This window comes from Anomaloglossus baeobatrachus, chromosome 4 (genome assembly GCF_048569485.1).
Source record: "Anomaloglossus baeobatrachus isolate aAnoBae1 chromosome 4, aAnoBae1.hap1, whole genome shotgun sequence".
NCBI lineage: Eukaryota > Metazoa > Chordata > Amphibia > Anura > Aromobatidae > Anomaloglossus > Anomaloglossus baeobatrachus.
The window spans coordinates 222,080,182-222,101,502 of record NC_134356.1 but is presented as its reverse complement, the minus strand read 5'-3'; the positions used below and the strand labels follow the sequence as shown (position 1 = coordinate 222,101,502).

Here is a 21,321-nt window from a genome sequence, read left to right as displayed (position 1 = left end):
GGTCCCTATCTGTATGTCTTTGGAGTGTGGGAGGAAACCGGAGAACCCAGAGGAAACCCACACAAACATGTGGAGAACATACAAACTCCTTGCAGATGGTGTCCTTAGTGGGACTTGAACCCAGGACCCAGCGCTGCAAGACTTCAGTGCTAACCACTGAGCCACCGTGCCTCCTGATGATAATTGAAAACTAGTGTAAAACCATTAGTGGTGACATTAACAACAAATAATAGGCCTGTGTTACTTTCTGTTTATGATGCAGTGCAAAAAATTAACAATTCACAGCTTTCTTGTGGTACTTTCTGCTTAGACCCCTTATCAGAGGACTCTCACCTAGACAAATCCTATCTCCTGCTTTACAATGATGAGGGGCAAACACCTAGGAACACGTGTTTGTAAATAGAATATCTGGTTTGTGATTAGGCCTTTCAAGGGTTGATAATGACTTTTAGGATTGCTATATCCAATAGGTGGCACTAGAGTTCCTGACCTTCCTCTTTGAAAAGGATATTTGCAAGTTTCATTATGTAATATGATACAACTGTAACCAAAACCTCTGAATTAGCTAAAGGAGACAACTTTGCAAGTTCTCTTAGGCTGCTTTCACACCTCCGGTTTTAGCAGAGCTGGCCAATCCGGCTCTAACACCTATGCAACGGATGCGGCGACAATACCGCATCTTTTGCATACGTTTTTGACATGCGGCCCGTCCGGTTTTTGCCGCTTGCGGCACGCTACTGATCATGCGCAGTGGAAAAAATCCGCATGCGGCGTCCATAGGCATGCATTGCAAATCGCGCCGCATCGACCGGATTCGGCGCGATGCGGGGTTTTTTTGCCGGACAAAAAACGTGCCAGGCAGCGTTCCATCCGGCCGCCGCATCGGGTAAATCTGCCGCATGCGGCAAAAACCGGACCGAACGCAAGCCCATGCGGCACAATACGGCACTAATGTAAGTCTATGCAACCGGCGGCAAAAAAGAACGGTTGCGTTTTTTCTACAAAGCGCCAGATTGTGCCGCACAGGAAAAAACGGAGGTGTGAAAGCAGCCTTAGGAGTCAACAGTTTTTATAAAAGACCTACATGTTTCCATGTTAATGACGACAAACAAAATCTGATTCTGCAGCTGTGAATTCAGTGAGTTATCATGCAGAGGACAGATAAGAGAGTATGTCAGGTGCCACAGGGATTGTTTGTTGTGTGTCACCATGCAGATTTATAGACCAACATAGACACAAAACTGTAGGGATTTTTGTTTAGGGCTATCTGCAAATTTGCTTCAGTTTTGAATTTAAATGCATTGATGCGAATTTAAATGCATTGAGGGTATTGAAAAAGTGGTAGGTCGTGGTGGAAGTTGTTTATATCAGCAAGAGCATTGGGAGCATCAGCTTACTACGATAGATGCAGTGCCTTCCCTTAAAATGTGGCACTGGACCCAACTGGCCAACCGGAATTTCCCTTGGTAGAGCCAATGCCCAATCTGAACCTGCACTGGTTCAAAATAAAGCAAGCAGAATTAAAGCACCACTCCACCATTTTTTTTTCTTTGCACCTCTGGAGTGGTGCTTTAAATCTGTCGTATGCCCTCTTTCTTATACTCCCCTTCCATCTGCTTCATCTTTTTCCAGTGCTACTCTTGTTGGTCTCCTGTTATTTGTCAACTGCTGGCAGCTCCAGTGTTTGCTGGGAGTCACAACTCAATAATAGTCTATGAGAGCCTCGTTCTTGTCCCTTTCTGGCTCTCATAGACTTGCATTGGGAAGTTGTGACGTAACTTCTGACTTTCAGTCAGTCAGAAGTTATGGGCACAAGATAGCCGTATTCTGGCAGGAGAATGCACATCATATACTCGGAGCCACGTGACCGTCATTCCCAGCTCTGACACCGCAGAGTGCGTGCGATGTGAGGATTCATAGTCACATAGAGTGACTGCTGACTTATGGATTTAGACTGGACAACCCCTTTAACTGTATGTTCCAGGAAGTATTAGAATAAAACAGTAGCCGCGGATGATTGACACATTTGTATAGGAAGTGCCCTGAGCAATCGTTAGTTCAGTTTGCAGCCGGTTGGACATTATACTATGATCTGGCACATTCCTGACTCTATGCAGTTTTCCTGGTAAGGGAGCGGTAGCTGATTCACAGCTAGGTTACTGATGAATTGTACTTATGTACATATTTTTTTTTTATTTTCTCCAGACAACTTTGAACACCATATTCTTGTTTATATAGCAATAACCTTCATTAAATGGTTAAGTCCAGATATGACAGATATCTTCACCACTGATTTTGCTGTATATTTGCGGGGTTCACATGGCACAATCTCAGATAGATGACCAGAGATCAGCTACATGTAAGCCAATTGGCAGCCATTTAATGGCCCGTTTAGCCAAGCTGATCTCCCTTCTATGAACACACAGCGATTGTTAATAGGAAAAACAAAGTGCTGCCGTGTACAATGATTTTTAAGCCTGCTTAAAATTATTGCATCTGATGAACAAGCATTTTGCTCATTTGTCTAGTGATTGCTGTCTTGTTTATATGGGCCAATAATTGGGGAACAAGCAATTTGGGAGAGGAGAATTCATAAAATCATCAGTCTGGGACATAGTGAAATGTCACAGATTTTACATATTGTAATGCGTAAAGGGGTTTTCCACTACTAATGTGACCCCATTTATTTTATCCTAACTATTCCTAATTAACGCTTTCCTAATATACTTCTGCTACCTATGTTGCTCCTGGAAACTGCTCTCTGCAGCTACTATATTCCTATCTTGATGTTCTGGTTTTGATCCTTTTGGTCGGGAGACCGGAATTGGACCAAAGCAGCACATCACTGGCGGGGGCAGGGCTGCCTCTCTGTGAGTGACAGTAGTCTGAGCACACATGCCCAGATCACATTTCACTCTCCTCTCAGTGCCCACTAGTGTTGTGCCCTTCTCAATTGGTCTGATTCCAGTGTGCAGTTGGAAGGATCAAAGGTAAAACAACAATAAAGGTTTTTACCAGCCTGTTAGAGATAAGATTACAAGAGCAGAATAGATAGCAGAAGTATATTGGAAAACTGTTAGTTAAGGTGCTGTCACACATAGCGACGCAGCAGCGATCATGACCAGTGATCTGACCTTATCAGGATCGCTGCTGCGTCGTTACATGGTCGCTGGTGAGCTGTCAAACAGGCAGATCTCACCAGCGACCAGTGACCAGCCCCCAGCCAGCAGCGACGCGTGGAAGCGTAACTAAGGTAAATATCGGGTAACCAAGGAAAGCACTTCTCTTGGTTACCCGATATTTACCTTAGTTACTAGCTTCCGCCGCTCTCACGCTGCCAGTGCCGGCTCCCTGTTCCCTGCACTCCTAGCCAGAGTACACATCGGCTTAATTACCCGATGTGTACTCCAGCTACGTATGCAGGGAGCCGGCACTGGCAGCGTGAGAGCGGCGGACGCTAGTAACTAAGGTAAATATCGGGTAACCAAGGAAAGGGCTTCTTGGTTACCCGATGTTTACCGTGGTTACAGCTTACCACATGCTGCCAGATGCCGGCTCCCTGCTCCCTGCTCGCTTCAGTTCGTCGCTCTCTCGCTGTCACACACAGCGATGTGTGCTTCACAGCGGGAGAGCAATGTCCAAAAAATGAAGCAGGACATTCAGCAACAACCAGCGATCTCACATCAGGGGCCAGGCCGTTGCTGGATGTCACACACAGCGACAGCAACGGGACGTTGCTGCTACGTCACAGAAAATGTTGACTTAGCAGCGACGCCGTTGTCGTCGTTGCTGTGTGTGACACAACCATAAGGCCCCCTTCACACGCACATGTCTCCTGTACGTGTTAGGTCAGTTCCTGCACGTACCGGAGACACGGGCACACGTAGACCCATTCAAATCAATGGGTCTGCGCACACGTGCGTGTTTTGCCATGGAACGTGTGTTGTTTTGCCATGGAACGTGTGTACGTGTGGAGCAGATGTGAAGCCCCACAGGTGTAGTGTCGGTGCATTACCTTCAGGGACTCCACTCGGCTGGATCTCGTCACAGGTAGGGAATCTTCTATTTGTCGTGACGCCACTCTCAGTATTGCGGTCAGTGGGGACCGCCACTGCAGGTTCAGGGACGCCTGGGGCTGATGGTGGGTGCAGTTAGTTGGAATAGCCTCCTGAGAGTGAGGCAAGCCCCAGGGCCCGGTGTGGGTGCGTAGTACCACAAGGCGCAGAATAACTCCACACACGCAGAGTGTCTTTCAGGGTTTTTACTCACTTCAGATGGCAGGGTGAGTAACCCGGGCGTAGCTGGGATGAACCAGGCTGGAACCAGGTATCCTTCAGGCTGACTTCTGATGGTGACTACCAACTCGCCTTCCTTAGCCCTTGGTGGTTTGGGGTAACCCCGACTTTTAGTCCCTATGGGGGTCACCCAGGGAAGTTGCTGAAGCCTCACTCCCCTTCGTTTGCCGTATGCTTGTTGCCTGGGCCAGATCACTCCAGCTGCTTGCCTCCTGTGAGCTATGGGCCCTAACTGTGGCTACGTGGCTGCGGCTTTTGTGGTGTTGTGGCGTGGGCTTTGAGAGCCCCACACCGGCAGGTTTAGCAAAAGAAAGCTGGATCTATCTCCGCTTCGGGATCTGCCGCCCGTTTGGGCCTGGTACTCCCTAGCAGTCTCCTTACTTCCCACTCCGTGCTCTCTCTCTAGCTGAGATGGGTTTCGGGTAGCACTCCTAGTTGACCGTTCTCCCCCGTCGGTAGCCACTGCGCGGACGCTGTCAGACTACAGCAGCCCAGGGGAAGGGGTCAGCTCTCCTCGGAGCTCCCTGGACTCTGCACTGAACCGGCTCACATCTGGGACCTTCACTGCTGCTCCTGTCAGAGCTTCACTTTCCTGCTCCTCACTCCTCCACACTCTGCTGCAGACTCCTTACTCCTCCTTCTCTTTTCCCTTTTGTGCCTGCCTACGCCACCTAGCAACCAGACTCTCTTACCACACCCCTTGAGAGGAGATGGAGGCTTTTGGCCCCCTCCACTATTCCAGTGAAGGTGAAGGCTTTTCCCCCTCCTGGGATCCCCAGGGGTCCTCTCATGGGTACATGTGTGAGACCTGATCACTATGCGCCTGTGTACCACACCCCGGTCAGCCTTCTGGATTACCTGTATTGTACTGTCCCCAGCATGGGTGCAGTACTCAGTGGTGCCTGACCAGGTCAGGGGCGCCACACATACTCGTGTTCGTGTGTTCCACACATAGACATGTCCACGTTTTCTCCGGCATCACGGGTGTCACACGGCCCGCATATGGACCACACGGATGTAGTGTGGATGCGGTCCCGTGTTACACGCACTGGCAAAAACTCACGTGTCAGAGAAAAAAATAACAAATCTTTACTCACCTTCTCCAGCCCTCCTGTCTCTGCCGCTGCTGTCACTTGCTGCCGACCGCCGCTCATTATGCTCATTTAATATTCACTTCACTGCGGCCGGAAGCAGCAGCAGCGGGGAGTCGGCAGGACCACAGACAGTAACACCAGGGACAGGTGAGTTGAAAGTTCCCGTTCTCTGTGTGTTATCACGGATAACACACGGAGAACACACGTGTGCCATAAACACGGCACACGGAGGGGAAAACGCACCTTTGACACGTCCGTGAAACACGTGCGTGATTTTCACGGATGTGTGAAGGGGGCCTTAGGAAGAGTTAGGATAAAAGAAAGGAGATCACATTAGTAGTGGGAAAACCTCTTTAAGACCCATTCGACAGTCCGATAATTGGGGAATAAGTGGTGATTAGCATTCTTGTTTCTAATTATCGGTCAGTTTAAATAGGCCTTTAGCATCACAATGTGTAAAATCTATGACAATTCATCACTTCCCAGATTTCATATTAGTAGGTAAAGCTCTGTGCAAACATTGAGATAGGAAAAAATGCTGAGAGCCTCTTGAATTGTTAGTGTTAGAGGAGTACTCAAGTATAAAACACTAGGCCTGATGAATTCCCCCCATAGTATCTTGTGGGTGTTAGTCGGTGAGAAAAATGGAAATGTTCAAACTGGTTTCCTTACATACTGATTTTACGAGGCAGAAAAACATTACTGAGTACTATTAGAAAAGAGAGAACTAAAACATTTTGTGATTTTTTTAAAGCTGAAAAAGTAGTTTTTCATTACAGATTGAGGTTGCTACTGTGAGGAAATTGGACAGAAACCTATACGTTGGACAAGAACTTCAAGAAGTTTATACAGAACTCACACAGAATATTTCCACTGACCACTTGAGGTTTGATCAGGTATTTCATTCACGTTATGTGACTACATAAACATCAGAGTATTAATGGAATTTATCCATGTTGCTAAGCATTTAAGTCTGGGGCCACATGAGCGTATGGCATGCGATGCAAGTGCCTTAGATGCGATATACTAGTTCCTGCTCTGCTGCTAGTGTAAGTTGAGTGTCATGCCACTGTCATCTGATCCTACGATCGGATCACTACTGCGGAGGAGAGGGCGGGCGCTGCGGAGGAGAGAGAGGGATTAATCTTCTATCTGCTCCATTGCCAGCTAATGCTATTATCGCACTGCACTCTGGTATCATCCGAGTGCAATGCAATGTTTCACTCGAACCCATAGACTTTTATGGGTGCGAGTGAATACGGATCGGATTCCACCTGCAGCATGCTGGTTTTCTTGGTCTGATTAGGGCTGAGAAAATAATCGTAGATGGGAACAGCCCCATAGAGTAACATGAGTCCGGGTGGAATGCAATTTTATTTATCACATTCCACTTGTTCCGTTTTATTCACCGTATATCCTAGCCCTAATTCTCAAACTGAGGGATATTTACAACCTTTCCCTCAATACACCTGATCAGAACAGCACAAAAATCCTCCCATGTTCACTTCCACGCTCTACTTATTTTTGTTGTCCAGATGATTTTGTGAACAAGTGGAAGTGTTTGCTGGTATGACTTGCCATTTCTTTGAATCAAATAAGAAAAGCAAAGCCAATTGTTATAGTTTAGAATGCATAGCGAATACTGTGCAAATTGATAATACAATGTTACAGTATATAGTTATAGCAACTGTAAAATGGTCTTTTGTGCCTTAATATTGAACTTCAAAGATTATTATTATTTCTATTATAAGAGTATTTAGCATCTCATAAAAAGAATTGCCAAAATGTCCACTGCCTCCAGATTGATGTATTTTTTGGATGCTATCCCGGCCTGACTTGTCCTATTTTTCATGTTTAAGGATTTAGACTTTGAACCATATGCAACAAAAGTGAATATTTCCTCATGTGCAGCTTCCTCAACGCTGACAAAGAAGATAGGTCAGCGTGTAATTAACAAGGAACTGAACTCTCTTGGTTCCAGTGATAAGTGTGAAAGGTAAAGTCTTAAAGTGCTCTTTTTTAGCTGCCGCTGCTATACCTTCCTATGTGCCGTATACATGCACACTCTATATTGCAGTAAGTTACCTCCAGACAACTCTACTGGCAGTTTTTCTCTCGATAATAAAAGGATTAGGCATTTAAATTCAACAGGTATAAGCCTTTTTTTACTGGCATAAAGTACTGTGCAAATGTTTTAGGCAGGTGCGGAAAAAATGGCTGCAAAGTAGAAATGCTTTAAAAAAATGTGTTTATATTTTTTCTTTACAAAAGGCAAAGTGGATGAACAAAAGAGAAATCTAAATTAATTCAGTATTTGATGTGACTATCCGTGGCCTTCAAAATAACATTAATTCTTCTATACGCTGCATACGCTGAGTTTGAAAGAACTTATCAGGGAGGTTATTCCAAACATCATGGTTGAACTAACCACTTATCTTCTGTGGATGTAGGTTGTGCAGATCTTCTGTCTCTTCATTTAAATGGAACCTGTCTCTAGGCTTTTCCCCTTTAGGCTGTACCCACCACCAGTCAGCCCATATATATTGCATTCTACAATACTGTATATAAGAGCCCAGGCCGCTCTGTAGAACGTAAAAAAGACCTTTTTTATACTCACCTAGGGGGCGGTCGGGTCCGATGGGCGTCTCTGGTCTGTCAGGTACCTCCTCTATCCCTTCTATCACCATCCTCCTTCCATGCTCTGTGTGGATGACGCATCCTACCTCATCCATACAGAGTCCACCATTGCGCTCCTGCGCTCTTTGATCAGACCTGCTGAGGGAAGAGCAAAGTACTGTAATGCGCAGGTGCAGGGAAAGGTCAAAGACCGCCTGCGAATGCTTACTACAATACTTTGATCTGCAGGGCAGATCAAAATATGTGTACTCAGGAGCACAATAGCAGATGGCAGACTCTGTGTGGATGACGTAGGACGCGTTATCGACGTAGAGCAACGAAGGAGGACGCCAATGCAAGGAAGAGAGGAGGTTCTGGACTGAGACCAGCAAAGCCCATCAGACGCAACCGCCCCGCAGGTAAGTATAATAAAAGCTGTTTTGTATGTTATACAGAATGGCCTGGGTACTTATATACAGTATTCTATAATGCTGTATGTAAGTAAGATCTGACTGGTGATGGTTGCAGCTTATAGGGGGCAAATCTTGTGACAGGTTCCTTTTAATCTCAGACTCAATGATGTTGAGATCATGGCTCAGTGGGGACCACATGATCACTTCCAGGACTCCTTGTTCTGTAAGCTGAAGATGTGACGCCCTGGCCTATCAGGTCGTCACAGGGTATTGTGCAATCTGCTCTTCTGCACAGTATCCACATCCTCCTTGGTTACGGGTCCCTGGCCTTTGGTATTGCTAAGAACAAGCTAATCAAAATCCTAGAAACACTCTGCACCACACCCACCAGACACACCAATGGGTAGCCTGAAGGGAATAGGGCTGCCCACTTGGGAGGTTGGTTAGGGAGGGTCAGGAGCAGACAGTTGAGAGAGGTGTAGCGTTGGAGGAGGTTGGGAGCAGGGCTCCTTGAGAATACTAGGTGGCAGACGTTGGTCTGGGCCTGGTAGAAGCTGGAACCCCAGTCGCAGGGGATCGTGACAAGGGGCACGGAACTGCCAAAGAGGGCAACCGGCGGCCTTGTGCCATCTCAGGGCAGCGGCCAGGGCACGACGGGGTACATGGACTCTAGGCCGGGAAGTAGCTTCAAGTGTCCTGGTAATTCACCCGACGAGGACGGAGCCTTCAAGATTCGTTCTCCACCCGATCCTAAATCGGGGTACTAGCACAACGAGGGGAATAGGACTTTCCCAATACACAGTCCAGAAAATCCCAAGCGAGAACCCTGAGAGCAAGCTCACTCCATTAGCCATACGGGTGAGCGGGACCAGACAAGTTCTATACTTCAGGGGCCAAACAGTAGAAAGGTGCCAAGGCAAAGGTCACAGGCTAACAAGCAACACCAACGGGCACGGGATCCAGTCGTGCTCCCTCCCTGCTGCAGCGATGCTGAGAACTTTGGTTTACAAGTTGTCGGTGTCAGCGTCATTGGACTGAGTGAGTACGCAGTGACCCTTACCTCCCCAATGGTATCCCTTTGTCAGCTTCACCGAGGCCCGGGACATTCCCCCCTACCCACGGAGGGGTTAAACACCTGGCTTCCATCCCATCGCCACTAGGTGCTCCCAAAGGCAGTGGTGGTACTCCACCTTACCACACACTGTGGGTGGCGTCACAAACTTTAAACACACAACCCCCTGTAAATACCCCCTTTTTATTTCGAGTGACTGCACGACCCCTCCCGGGTCCGGAGACCCCTCGAGCCACTGCGGATCCGGATCCGAGCAGTTCTGGCTGCTGATGCTGGGGCGGCACAAAGACGGTTCTCAATGACATTGGCTTTATTTTTGGGATCATTGTCATGCTCCAGGACAAATTTGGAGCCAATCAGACACCTCCCTGATATCACATGAAAAATAAGTGTTTGCTTGTATTTTTCAACATTGAGGACATCATTTAATCTGGAGCAAATCCCCAACTCCATTTACTGAATTGCAGCCCCAAATTTACAAGGACCCTACACCATGCTTCACTATTGCCTGTAGACCCTTATTATACCACCACTCTAACAATTTGGCGGACAAACTGCCTTACTTTACAGCCAAGTATTTCTTATTTTGACTCATCTGTTCAGAGCAACTGCTGTAATTTTTCTGCACCCAAGTTCCTTTTTTCATGAATAGTTGAGTCACTTAGTCTTATTTCCATGTCAAAGGTATGGGTTTTTGACCGTTATTCCGTCAGGAAAACCACTTCTGGCCAAACTCCTCCAAATAGCAGGTGTGTGGGGCTTGGTCCCTCTGGTTGCTGTCATTTCTGAGTTGATGGCACTGCTGGGCATCTTCTGGTATCAAATGGAGAATAAGCATGATGCATTTTTCATCTACTACACTAAATTTTTTTGACCAACTACTGAGTGTAGGGTTTTCAACATTACCCTTTTTCTTGGTTCAGGAAAAATACAGGCAAATACTTATCAACCATGCAATATCATCAGAAGGATTTATGCAAGCCTACATCTACAGAAGATCCCTGGTTAGTTCTCTAAGATATTTGGAACAATCTCCCTGATAAATTTATTCAAAAACTGAGTGCAAGTGTGGCACCCCTGGGCTTCAGGCGCCACCGGGTATTCCACCACTTTTCAGGGGTAATATCTATCCCGGGTCAGGAGGGGGTTAACCTGCCGGTGCCTTCACAAAACACACAAACAACAGTAAGGTGCTTACTCACAGGGTATTGGACTAGGGCAGACAGGATAGTTAGCCATCAAGAAGCATGGAACTTTCCCAGTCACTGGGACAACCACTGGGGGTAGAAGTAGGCGCAACCAATACACTGACAGGAGAACTGTTAAATAATGGGTTTACGGCGACAACTGCATAGCCAGTATATAATGATTGGAGCGAAGATAGGTCAAAAACATATTATGGATTTATTCAGATAAGAATTGGAGGGTTACAGTCATTAGAGAAAAATAACTGTCTTGGCTTGAGTTAATAGATGGAGACAGATAGAAAAAAATAACAGTTCATATATCTTACATCGTTGTGTGTGTAAGTCGTCTCGGGATGGTCTGTAGATGGTCTGGTCGGATGGGTCCGTCTTTCTCCTGTCACCTTCTGCCTCTCCCTCCTTCTCCCCCTACCTTTGAAGTGTGGGCTTCTTTTATAACCCAAAACCCCTCCTCTGGATTGTCCTTATCTCTTTACATGGTAACACAAAAACTGACTATCCTTAATTTAGGTTTAGCATTACATCATGTCACGTGGTACATTTTACCCGCGAAATAAGTGTACTTGCGCACTAGAGACCTGTAACAAAACCTACTTCAATCTATATATATATATATAGAAACCCTTTGAGGCTCGCTGAGCTTTGACCTCAGTGTAACAGTAACTTACAGTAAAACGTTTCTCATAGCTATTTCAGTTCTTAGCCCAACATTCTAAACAATATATAGCACTACTTTGACAACTTTGACAAACAATGTCAGATGGCTTTGATGGACGACTAACAGATGAGTTTGGTTCTTACCATCTCAAACTCTTGGTTTAGCATTTTCCAACACACAGGCATCCTTAAAGGGATGGGCGATAATATACATATATTTATGAATATATGTAATCCAGTCTATGAATCAATCTCCATAAACTCACTATTTTACAGTCCCCCCTTATATGGAAGTTTGATGAACCCCGGGAAACCCTAACTCAATCGTGTCATCATTCGTATCACATACATTCTTGTTGGAAATTCTAGACCAATATTTGACTTGATAAACCAATCTGCAACTTTCTGTCAAAAAGTCATCTTGCGATTTAACATTCCTCTAAGAATGTTATCTTCCTTTTTCATTCCTATTTTTATGTTCCTATATATCTTCTGAATTCTACACATCACAAAAACTTGATATATAATACACATCAAAACTAATAAAAATATGATTATGATGGGATTAAATAAAACATTACCAACCGCTGACTGAAAAGATGACTTAGACCAGGAATGTACAGATTTACTAAAACTCTTCCACCAAGTTCTACCTGACATTCCATTCCATTCGTGTTCAATATCACTTAATTCACCTTGTTCATGCCTGAATATAATTTCTGCTTCCTTTAACTGTTTCGTTAATAAATCTAACAAACCCTTATCCTTCTTTATTTCACTTGTCCACATATCCCAAGGAAAATCATTTATCTGTGATAAATTGAATTGTATCGGAAATGCCGTTAAGTTTCTCTTTCCTATAGAAGTGATATTAAAACTTCCTTCCTTCTTTGAAAGAGATCTCACATCTCCTTCTATACAATACAAACCCATAGGTAGGTTTTCCTTATGTACACAAGTAGAATAGTAAACAGAAACCTTCTCTGTCTCAGACATGACCTGAAAACATATCTTAGTTGGACTTACTGGAGTCACCAGATCATGTAATGTCTGTACAGTCTCTATTCTCGCATGACAAGAAGAATGATTATGAAAACATGAATGATAAATCACCTTATCCTGTCCAGGTAAACACATCACCTTAGAAACAAAATGCAAACATGAAGAAATGTCTACTTGTTCAGTGTTCACTCCATCAAATGCAAAATCTGTGTACTGCAGTTGATAGAACACTTGTTGTGTGTTGCTCACAGGTATACCCAAAACTGTAACAGGAACAATAGTCCCCTCTCTTCCAATCACCGGGATTAGCGATGTGCCAACACAAATGTTTCGTTCACATCCTAACCACTTATTTACCCACAAATCCGTATGATTCAATGCAAAATCATACTCTACAGGTAAATTTCGCAGTATTCCCAGTGGAGTAATTCCACTCTGTAAAGCTTGTGCAATCAACTTTAAATTAGAAGAGTACTCTACCTGTATCTCCAGGCACGCTTTAGCCACTTGTGTTTCGTGTGTGCTTTCCACGAGAGCTAATGTAGCATCCTGTAGATGTGACACGGTAGAGCCTAGTACAGCAGCTGTATTCATTACCATCTTTTCAAGAAGTTGATTCAGACTCTTCTGAACCTTTACACCTTTTCCTCCAATAAAACCAATATTATCCAAATCTGACTTAAGTGTCTGTATATTCATGGCATTAGTCAGACTTCCCACTGTCCCAATTCCTCCCAGAATTCCTTCTAACACTCCTCTCTTACTCCTAGTCTGAGCTGTTCTTTTCCCAAACCACTGTTCTATCCCCATCTCCATGTTTATGAGATGTGATTGACACTGAGGAAACCTGGTAGAGATCTTCCAATGAGACATATTGAAAGTCCACACCATTGTCATAAATTCTCCATCCCTTAATAAGGACTTGGACTGAAATTGATTAATTTGGAAAGGAGAAGACGGCATGAACCTCGTGTCTGTGCATGCACTATCTGCTGCTGACCAAATATTCACACTAACGTCTTTACAATGTCTGTAATGTGTCTTTGTTTCAACGCAACACTGGTAAACTCCAGAGTCCCTGGAAGATGGATTTTCTATGGAAAAAATGAACGTATCATCCATCCACCTGATATTACCAATCTGACCTCTGTGAATGACATTAGTTGGACTGTTTAAAAAACTTCCCAAAAATGATGAATTTTTGGTCCATGTCAACAAAGACTCAGAAGGCAATTTCAACCTTGTGTTACATTTTAACATTATGGGTAATGTATTTACTTTATTATGTACTGTCTGTGGTGAAACCCTTATTTCCGGAACTATAGTGTTAGTAGCGGTAAACACTACAGATACCTGAACTTGCACAGGTTCCCGTGTTATCTGGAAATTCCATGTTTTGACCCAATCTTTATCTCCTTCTGTGATGGAGAGTAAAGAAGGATCCAGAATTTTCCCAAAAACCTGAGTTTTTAACAAAATTTCTGTTTTGGATCTTCCAAACTTTCCCTTTGCAATCATGTCATTTGTAATATCACCGGACCATACAGCAGGTTCATCACCTCTGATCTCTATGTTCCAGTATAGTACATCTGTAGGAGAACATTCCCATGTACCAGTTTTATTATTGTGTACATATTCTCCTTGTAATTGTGTGAATCTAGTTTTAGGTCCTGCAATAGCATGTAATATTATGTCTGTGTCGTGTATGAAATGTAATTCAATGCAACATTTTGTTCCATATCCCATGCAGATATTTCCTGTTATCTCCACAGAATTGTCCGTGATGTCCTCTGTCAGTAAGTTCCGTGTATCTGATCCTCTTGGTCTTCGAGAATGTTGAATCTCTCTAGTCCGTTCATTCACATCATTGGCGATTGTTCCTTGATGTAACATGTAAACAATGACGAAAATAAAGCAAAGCAGCAGGAACGTAGATCCCATCACGTAGAAGCTTGTCTTGAGCTTGGGAAGATGTTCTTTCTCCAGAAGGCTTGATGTCATCTTTCCTTCACAGTCTTTAGGTTCTTTATTCCAGTTCGTATAGGAATCCATTTCTTCCTGGAAAGAAATGCAGTATCATTATTTTGTCACAAATATTTTGCACTGGTCAACGTGAACCCACACTTTTTGTGTTTTCCGGGTCTTTTTTACCACATTTGACACTCGGTGCACAAGAATCATGACTTGTCCCATAGTCTCAAGGACTTCAAAAGGACCTTCCCAATTACACTCCCATGGTCCACTCTTGCGAAAGGTTTTGATCATCACTAGAGCACCTTTCTTGAATTTGGACTCATAGGGTGGCTCCTTTTTCTGCATTCTCGATGCCGCATATGGCAGAATCGCTTTCAGGTTCTCCTGTAGCGATCTCAACCATTGGGACCTTGAGATAGCATCTTTTTGTGGAGTGGATAAAAATGGCTCATGTGGGAACCACAATGGCATTTTTCTTCCCGTCATCAACTCAAACGGAGTGAATTGAGTTGTAGAAGAGATTGAACCTCTTATACTCATCAGTATGAAAGGAACCTTGTCAACCCAAGTGTTACCTTTGTCCAAAAGCATCTTTGCAATTCTGGACTTGATTGTCCTATTCATTCTTTCCACAATTCCCGCAGATTGTGGATGATAGGGGACATGAAATTGCTGTCGCGCCCCTAGAATAGCACAAGCAGTTTGCATGATTTTACCTGTGAAGTGGCTACCTCGATCGGAGGTAATCATCCTTGGGATCCCCCAAGTACAAAAGACATGTTGTACCAATTCCCTTGCTGTGGACAAAGCATCATCTTTCCTAACAGGTAATATTTCTACCCATTTTGAGAACACATCTACCACAATCAATGCATACCTGAGACCATGTTTACCTGAGGGTAAAGGACCAATATAGTCTATCTGCAGTGTAGACCATGGACCATCTGCAGGTGCGATCCGTAGAAGTGGTGGCTTCTGTCCTTTAGGTCTTGGATTTATTTGGGCACAAATGAGACATGATAGTACAACACTTTGAACTGTTTCGTCCATTTTTTCCCAATAAAATTTCTCCTTGAGAATGACTAACAACTTCTGTTGTCCCAAGTGACCTAAACTCTCATGGTTGTATCGAGTGAATTCTACCTGTAGATGTTTTGGTACAACTGGACGCAATTCTTCATTTGAACTGTGACACAAAACCCCATTTTCACAGATGAAAGGAGGTTTTGGATCATCCAGAAAAATAACAAGAGAAGGATCTTTTCTCTGTTCCTCTGCAAATGAAGGTATGTACGTGTCTGCTCTCTGAACCGCTGAATTCTCAGAGGGTTCAGAGTCAAACACTTCCTCTCCTGTCAGGGCAGCTTCTTTGGCTAGAGCATCTGCGGTTGCATTTCCTACAGATAACTCATCATCAGATCTTTGATGTGCAGCGACTTTCACTATAGCAAATCTATTTGGGGCCCTAGATGCCATCTCAAAAATTGATTCTAGAGTTTCGCGGTGCAGCAAGGCTTTGTTGGACGAGTCCACGTAGCCTCTCCTTTCCCAAACAGGCAGGTAATCGGTTAGGGATCTGACAACATAGGAGCTATCACTGTAGATTACCATTGGAGTTTGATCATCAGCTTCATTCAGCTGTAGGACCATTCTTACCGCTTCTATCTCTGCCCTTTGAGCTGAGAAATGACTCGGTAACTTGTGTTTTACCACTTGTCCTCGCTTGGAATAGAAAATTCCATATCCTGTGTGATAGTGTCCTTCCAGAAAAAATCTAGAACCGTCTACAAACACAGGTTCATCTCCGTCTTCCGACTGTCGTCTGAAGAGAGATGGACTTGGTTCATGGAACGTTTCTATGCAATCATGGGTTTGTCCTTCATACTGCATCAATTGAGGAAGAACATACTTGGCCTTATAATCTACCTCAATTTGATTTGGAGACAATGAGAGCAACCAATGGGCAAATCTCTGATTTGACACACCTGGGATGTTTTTCTCAAAGAGAAGTTTCAGTGTGGAATGTGGCGTTTGGAGAATAACCTTTTGGAACCCGATGATGTGTTGAGTGATTTTTATCGCAAAATACACTCCCACCAGGTGTCTTGCGCACACCTCAAACCCCCTCTCAACAGGTGAGAGAAGCTTAGAGAAGTACCCCAAGATTCTCCATTCCCCCCCTTGCAGCTGCAGCAAAACCACAGAGATACTTGTCTCTGAAGTGTGTGCTTGAAGCGCAAAAGGTGCGTTCTTTTCCACCATACTTAACGCAGGTGCGTGTTGTAGATCATGTTTCAATTGTGTGAAGGCTTTTTCCTGTTCAACACTCCAGGGACCAAAATAATCATCATTGTCACCTTTTAAAAGATCATACAAAGGTCTGGCTTTGTCAGCAAAATTTTCAATGAAATCCCTTGAGTAATTTACAAGTCCTAAAAAATGTCTTAGTGCCTTGTGTGATGTTGGAATTGGAAGAGATGCAATTGCCTCTATTCTGTCCTGTAGGGGTCGCCGTGTACCTGGACTTAGCAGAACTCCTAAAAACCTGACCTCAGTCTGCATCAGCTTGACCTTTTTGGTATTCAGTTTTAAACCTGCATCATGCAGCAGCTCAAACAATTCTGCAAGCAAGATCACGTGCATCTCCTCATTCTCCGTGCTCAACAAGATATCGTCCACATATTGCAATAAACATTCCGGACGAGAAAATTTCGACAAAACGTTCGCTAGCGCCTGATGAAAAATGCTTGGCGACATACTTGCCCCCTGAGGAAGCCTACAGCATACATATTGCTGATCGAGGTGGTTGAATGCAAATCGATATTGGCAACTTTGCTCAATCGGTATACTGAAAAAACCATTACTGATATCCAATACTGAGAAATACCTTGCCTTAGCATCCAATCTCGACATCATGTCATGTGTATCAGCTACAATCGGTGCTACATTGGGAGTACACTTATTGAACATCCTCAAGTCCAACAACATCCTATAGCTACCATCGCTTTTCAGAACACACCACAATGGATTGTTACAAACCGAATTTGCCTTTCGTATGACACCTTGAGCCAACAATTCCTGTATAATCTTCGACATCGGAGCAACTGACTCCGGAGGCAACTTATACTGACGCTGAGGAGGTGGGTCTCGGCCTTCAATTTTGACAATTACATCCTTCATTGTTCCAACCTCATTCCTGTACTGAGCCCATAAAGAAGGAAACCGCTGTACTAACTCAGTCAATACTTCGTCACCACCAGTTTCAGGCCACAAATGATCTGCTGACACTACATCGGTCAAACAAATGGTCCCGACATGACTATATTCATCTGGATCAATAACTACCGCCTTACAACCGCTAGAATCTTTCCATACTGTTTTGTTACCCAAATCAATAATCCAGCCATGCTTTTCCATAAAATCAGTGCCAATTATATTCTCAGTATCCTGACAACACCAAATATCCATTTTCGTTTTCAAAAAACCAGGTATTTCCAAAGAAACATCCTGCGCTAAAGTCACCTTTGTTCCATTTTTACCACTGAAACCAACAATTGTGCATACAGGGGAATCTGGCTTTAAATGTAAATCAACATTTGTGACACTCAATTGCGCACCTGTATCAAGGAGAAATGTTACTTCCTGACCTTCAAGATTTACCTTTAAAAATGGTCGACCACAGCTATCCATTGAAACTCGAGTGACGAATTCCAGTGGATGCAGCCTGGGGACCGGCTTTGCCAGTCAGGATGATGGAGAAGGGAGAAGAGCAGCAGGTGTCTTGCCCCTTCCATCCAATCCCTGTATGGACATTTCCCTTATCTGTCTGGTCAGAGGTGCATATGGTGATTGGTTATTTCTGTTGTCAGTATGAGTGGGCGTGTATGGTGATTGGTTATTTCTGTTGTCAGTACGAGTGGGCGTGTATGAAGGTGGAGGTGCTGAAGATGGGGGAGGTGCACTGGATGTGTTTGGCATCAGTCCATTTTCCTTACCCAGCCTTTCCTCAACTCCCGCCCTCAGGAATTTCTTGCATTCCCACTTCAGGTGTCCGGGTAGGCCGCAAAAAAAGCAGTGAATTGTGCTTTTCCTGTTACCCCCCCCTGAATTCTTGTTTTTAGAATTCAACACCGGTCTTTTGTTGTTTTTGATCTGTTTTTCCTGGGATACTAATGTGTCAGTGTTCCCTTCTATCATGGCTATTTTTGATTTTACCTGATTTTGCTTCATTCGTCTACGTATTCTATCAATAAATGACGTGACCTCTTGTAGACTTTCCATTCTAGAAGCTATTTCGAATGAAGCAGGGTCCAAATATTTAAACTTTTTAACAAAGGCCTTGATCATGGAAGGCGGTTCTTGATCAGATCCGATTTCCATTATCATTTTGTAGGCCTGTTCAAATTTAACGACAAAGACAAATGGATCCTCCTGTATGTGTGTCTTAAGGTTTTCTAACAATTCGACTGTTGGGGTAGACTCTCCTGTGGTAAAGAGAATCAACTGTCTCAGCCTATCTTCCTTTGTGTCATGGATCAGGTCATTGTGTTCGTCAGTCCTAGGTGTTGCTTGTAACCTTTTTGCCATGTGGGAGGGAAGCCATACCCTGTAAATCTTGTTTCTCTGTTCATTTGTTAGATTATATTTATCGGAATGTGACTCAAAAATGTCCGCATTATGGAAGGCGTCCATTTTATCATCATATTTCGGTATGTCCTTAATGATTTTCATTAATTGGTCATGGATTTTAATGTTAAGACGGGCGGCCTTATCATGTAACTTCTTTTTCCGAAGTTCCTCCTCATTCAGACTCTCGTCCTCGGCCGTATCCAGCCTGTCCGGGATGTCTGAACCTGAAGCTTCTGTCTTGTTCTGTCTCGTATTAACAGATACATATTTAATATCTTTCCGTAGTTTTGATATTAAATCTGCTCTTGTTTCCAACTGATCCTCCAGATGTTCGATATGTTCTGCTAATATCGAACAATTTGGACAATCTGTTGTTTCTGAATCTGTGACGTGTGTGTCTGTTGTATTGGACGTGCCTGTTGTTATGGGTGTGTCAGTCACCATACAGATAGTGTGTGCATATGGCTGTGCCCCACCCACCATGGAATTGTAAGTGTATACCATACCCAATACATTCTGTATCTTTTTCTGTAACCGATTCACAATAAAAAACTTTTTATCTAGCTTAGTATTTTCAAGTTCACATTGCCGGTACAGATTTGACCATAACTGTGCGTCACTATGTGTATGATCAAATGAATACTCTACATGACAGTTACTAGAATAATCATGAATAAAATCCATTTCTCACCAGTATGTGATGCTTGTCCTTGAATGGCTTCAACCGTCTTATGGATGGATGGTCCTCGGATGGCTTCAACCGACTTATGGATGGATGGTCCTGGAATGGCTTTGACACATACGACCTCCGAGCAGCTTGTCACGTTAACCCTGTCTTAGGTTCTGATGTGGACACAGTGTATCGTCGTTCGCCTGCAGCTTGGACAGAAAGTTTTACTCACTGACCCCCCTCACGGACAAAGGGCAGGGAATGACGTGAGAAAAAAAAAAAAAAAAAAAAAAAAAAAAAAGAGTCCTTATCGCTGTGAATAGGCAGCGTGAAAAAAATCACCTTGCACAGAAAACAGCTGTGTTTCACAATCATTCAGGCTGGTGCTCGCCAAATGTTAAATAATGGGTTTACGGCGACAACTGCATAGCCAGTATATAATGATTGGAGCGAAGATAGGTCAAAAACATATTATGGATTTATTCAGATAAGAATTGGAGGGTTACAGTCATTAGAGAAAAATAACTGTCTTGGCTTGAGTTAATAGATGGAGACAGATAGAAAAAAATAACAGTTCATATATCTTACATCGTTGTGTGTGTAAGTCGTCTCGGGATGGTCTGTAGATGGTCTGGTCGGATGGGTCCGTCTTTCTCCTGTCACCTTCTGCCTCTCCCTCCTTCTCCCCCTACCTTTGAAGTGTGGGCTTCTTTTATAACCCAAAACCCCTCCTCTGGATTGTCCTTATCTCTTTACATGGTAACACAAAAACTGACTATCCTTAATTTAGGTTTAGCATTACATCATGTCACGTGGTACATTTTACCCGCGAAATAAGTGTACTTGCGCACTAGAGACCTGTAACAAAACCTACTTCAATCTATATATATATATATAGAAACCCTTTGAGGCTCGCTGAGCTTTGACCTCAGTGTAACAGTAACTTACAGTAAAACGTTTCTCATAGCTATTTCAGTTCTTAGCCCAACATTCTAAACAATATATAGCACTACTTTGACAACTTTGACAAACAATGTCAGATGGCTTTGATGGACGACTAACAGATGAGTTTGGTTCTTACCATCTCAAACTCTTGGTTTAGCATTTTCCAACACACAGGCATCCTTAAAGGGATGGGCGATAATATACATATATTTATGAATATATGTAATCCAGTCTATGAATCAATCTCCATAAACTCACTATTTTACAAGAACCTTCCTGGGCACAGCTTGGGATAACATCTAGCATTGACAACGGGAGTTAGTGTTTCTCTCTTCGTGGGCCCATGGCTTGGAGCAGGAGGATTGCCCCGGGTTTCGGACAGCAACCGAGGGACACTTCACTAAAAGACTTTAACGGGCACCGGCGTTGACTGCCGACTATCCGGGATCGGCTGGAGCCCATCGTGGCAGAGATCGGTACTCTGGGGAAGCGCCTAGACTATTTGTGAGTAAAAGACTTGGAACCGCAGCCCCGTCTCTGCCCCTCCTTTACCGGCGCCGGCGCCGGCGCCCATGGGCACTACCATCACCCCCGTCCTCCTCCATCATCCTCCCGGGGGTACTCCCACTCCACCTGGGGGAGCGACACCATCCCGGCTGCGACCCTCACCATCAGCCCCGGAGAGCAGCACTTGCAGCGGAGGCCTCCATCCCTGGTTGCGTACCACAGGTGGCGTCACGATCTAAAAA

General features: G+C 44.1%; 2 protein-coding genes across 3 annotated transcripts in view; one reads left to right on the top strand and one right to left on the bottom strand.

The window, feature by feature from the left end:
- Window positions 1-21,321, top strand: part of CCDC87 (coiled-coil domain containing 87) — a 99,369-nt gene that overhangs the window by 43,693 nt on the left and 34,355 nt on the right. For both annotated transcript variants that reach the window (XM_075344682.1, XM_075344683.1), the window contains exons 12-13: window positions 6,169-6,285; window positions 7,249-7,385. In XM_075344682.1, coding sequence (XP_075200797.1) covers window positions 6,169-6,285; window positions 7,249-7,385 — 254 coding nt within the window. The remainder of the gene's footprint in view (window positions 1-6,168; window positions 6,286-7,248; window positions 7,386-21,321) is intronic.
- On the bottom strand, window positions 10,816-19,783 carry LOC142301389 (uncharacterized). Its single transcript, XM_075342383.1, has 2 exons — window positions 19,649-19,783; window positions 10,816-14,412 (listed from the first exon to the last, which is right to left on the bottom strand). Exon 2 carries the CDS (start codon window positions 14,404-14,406, stop codon window positions 11,761-11,763), a length of 2,646 nt encoding a protein of 881 aa, XP_075198498.1. The 5' UTR covers window positions 14,407-14,412; window positions 19,649-19,783; the 3' UTR covers window positions 10,816-11,760.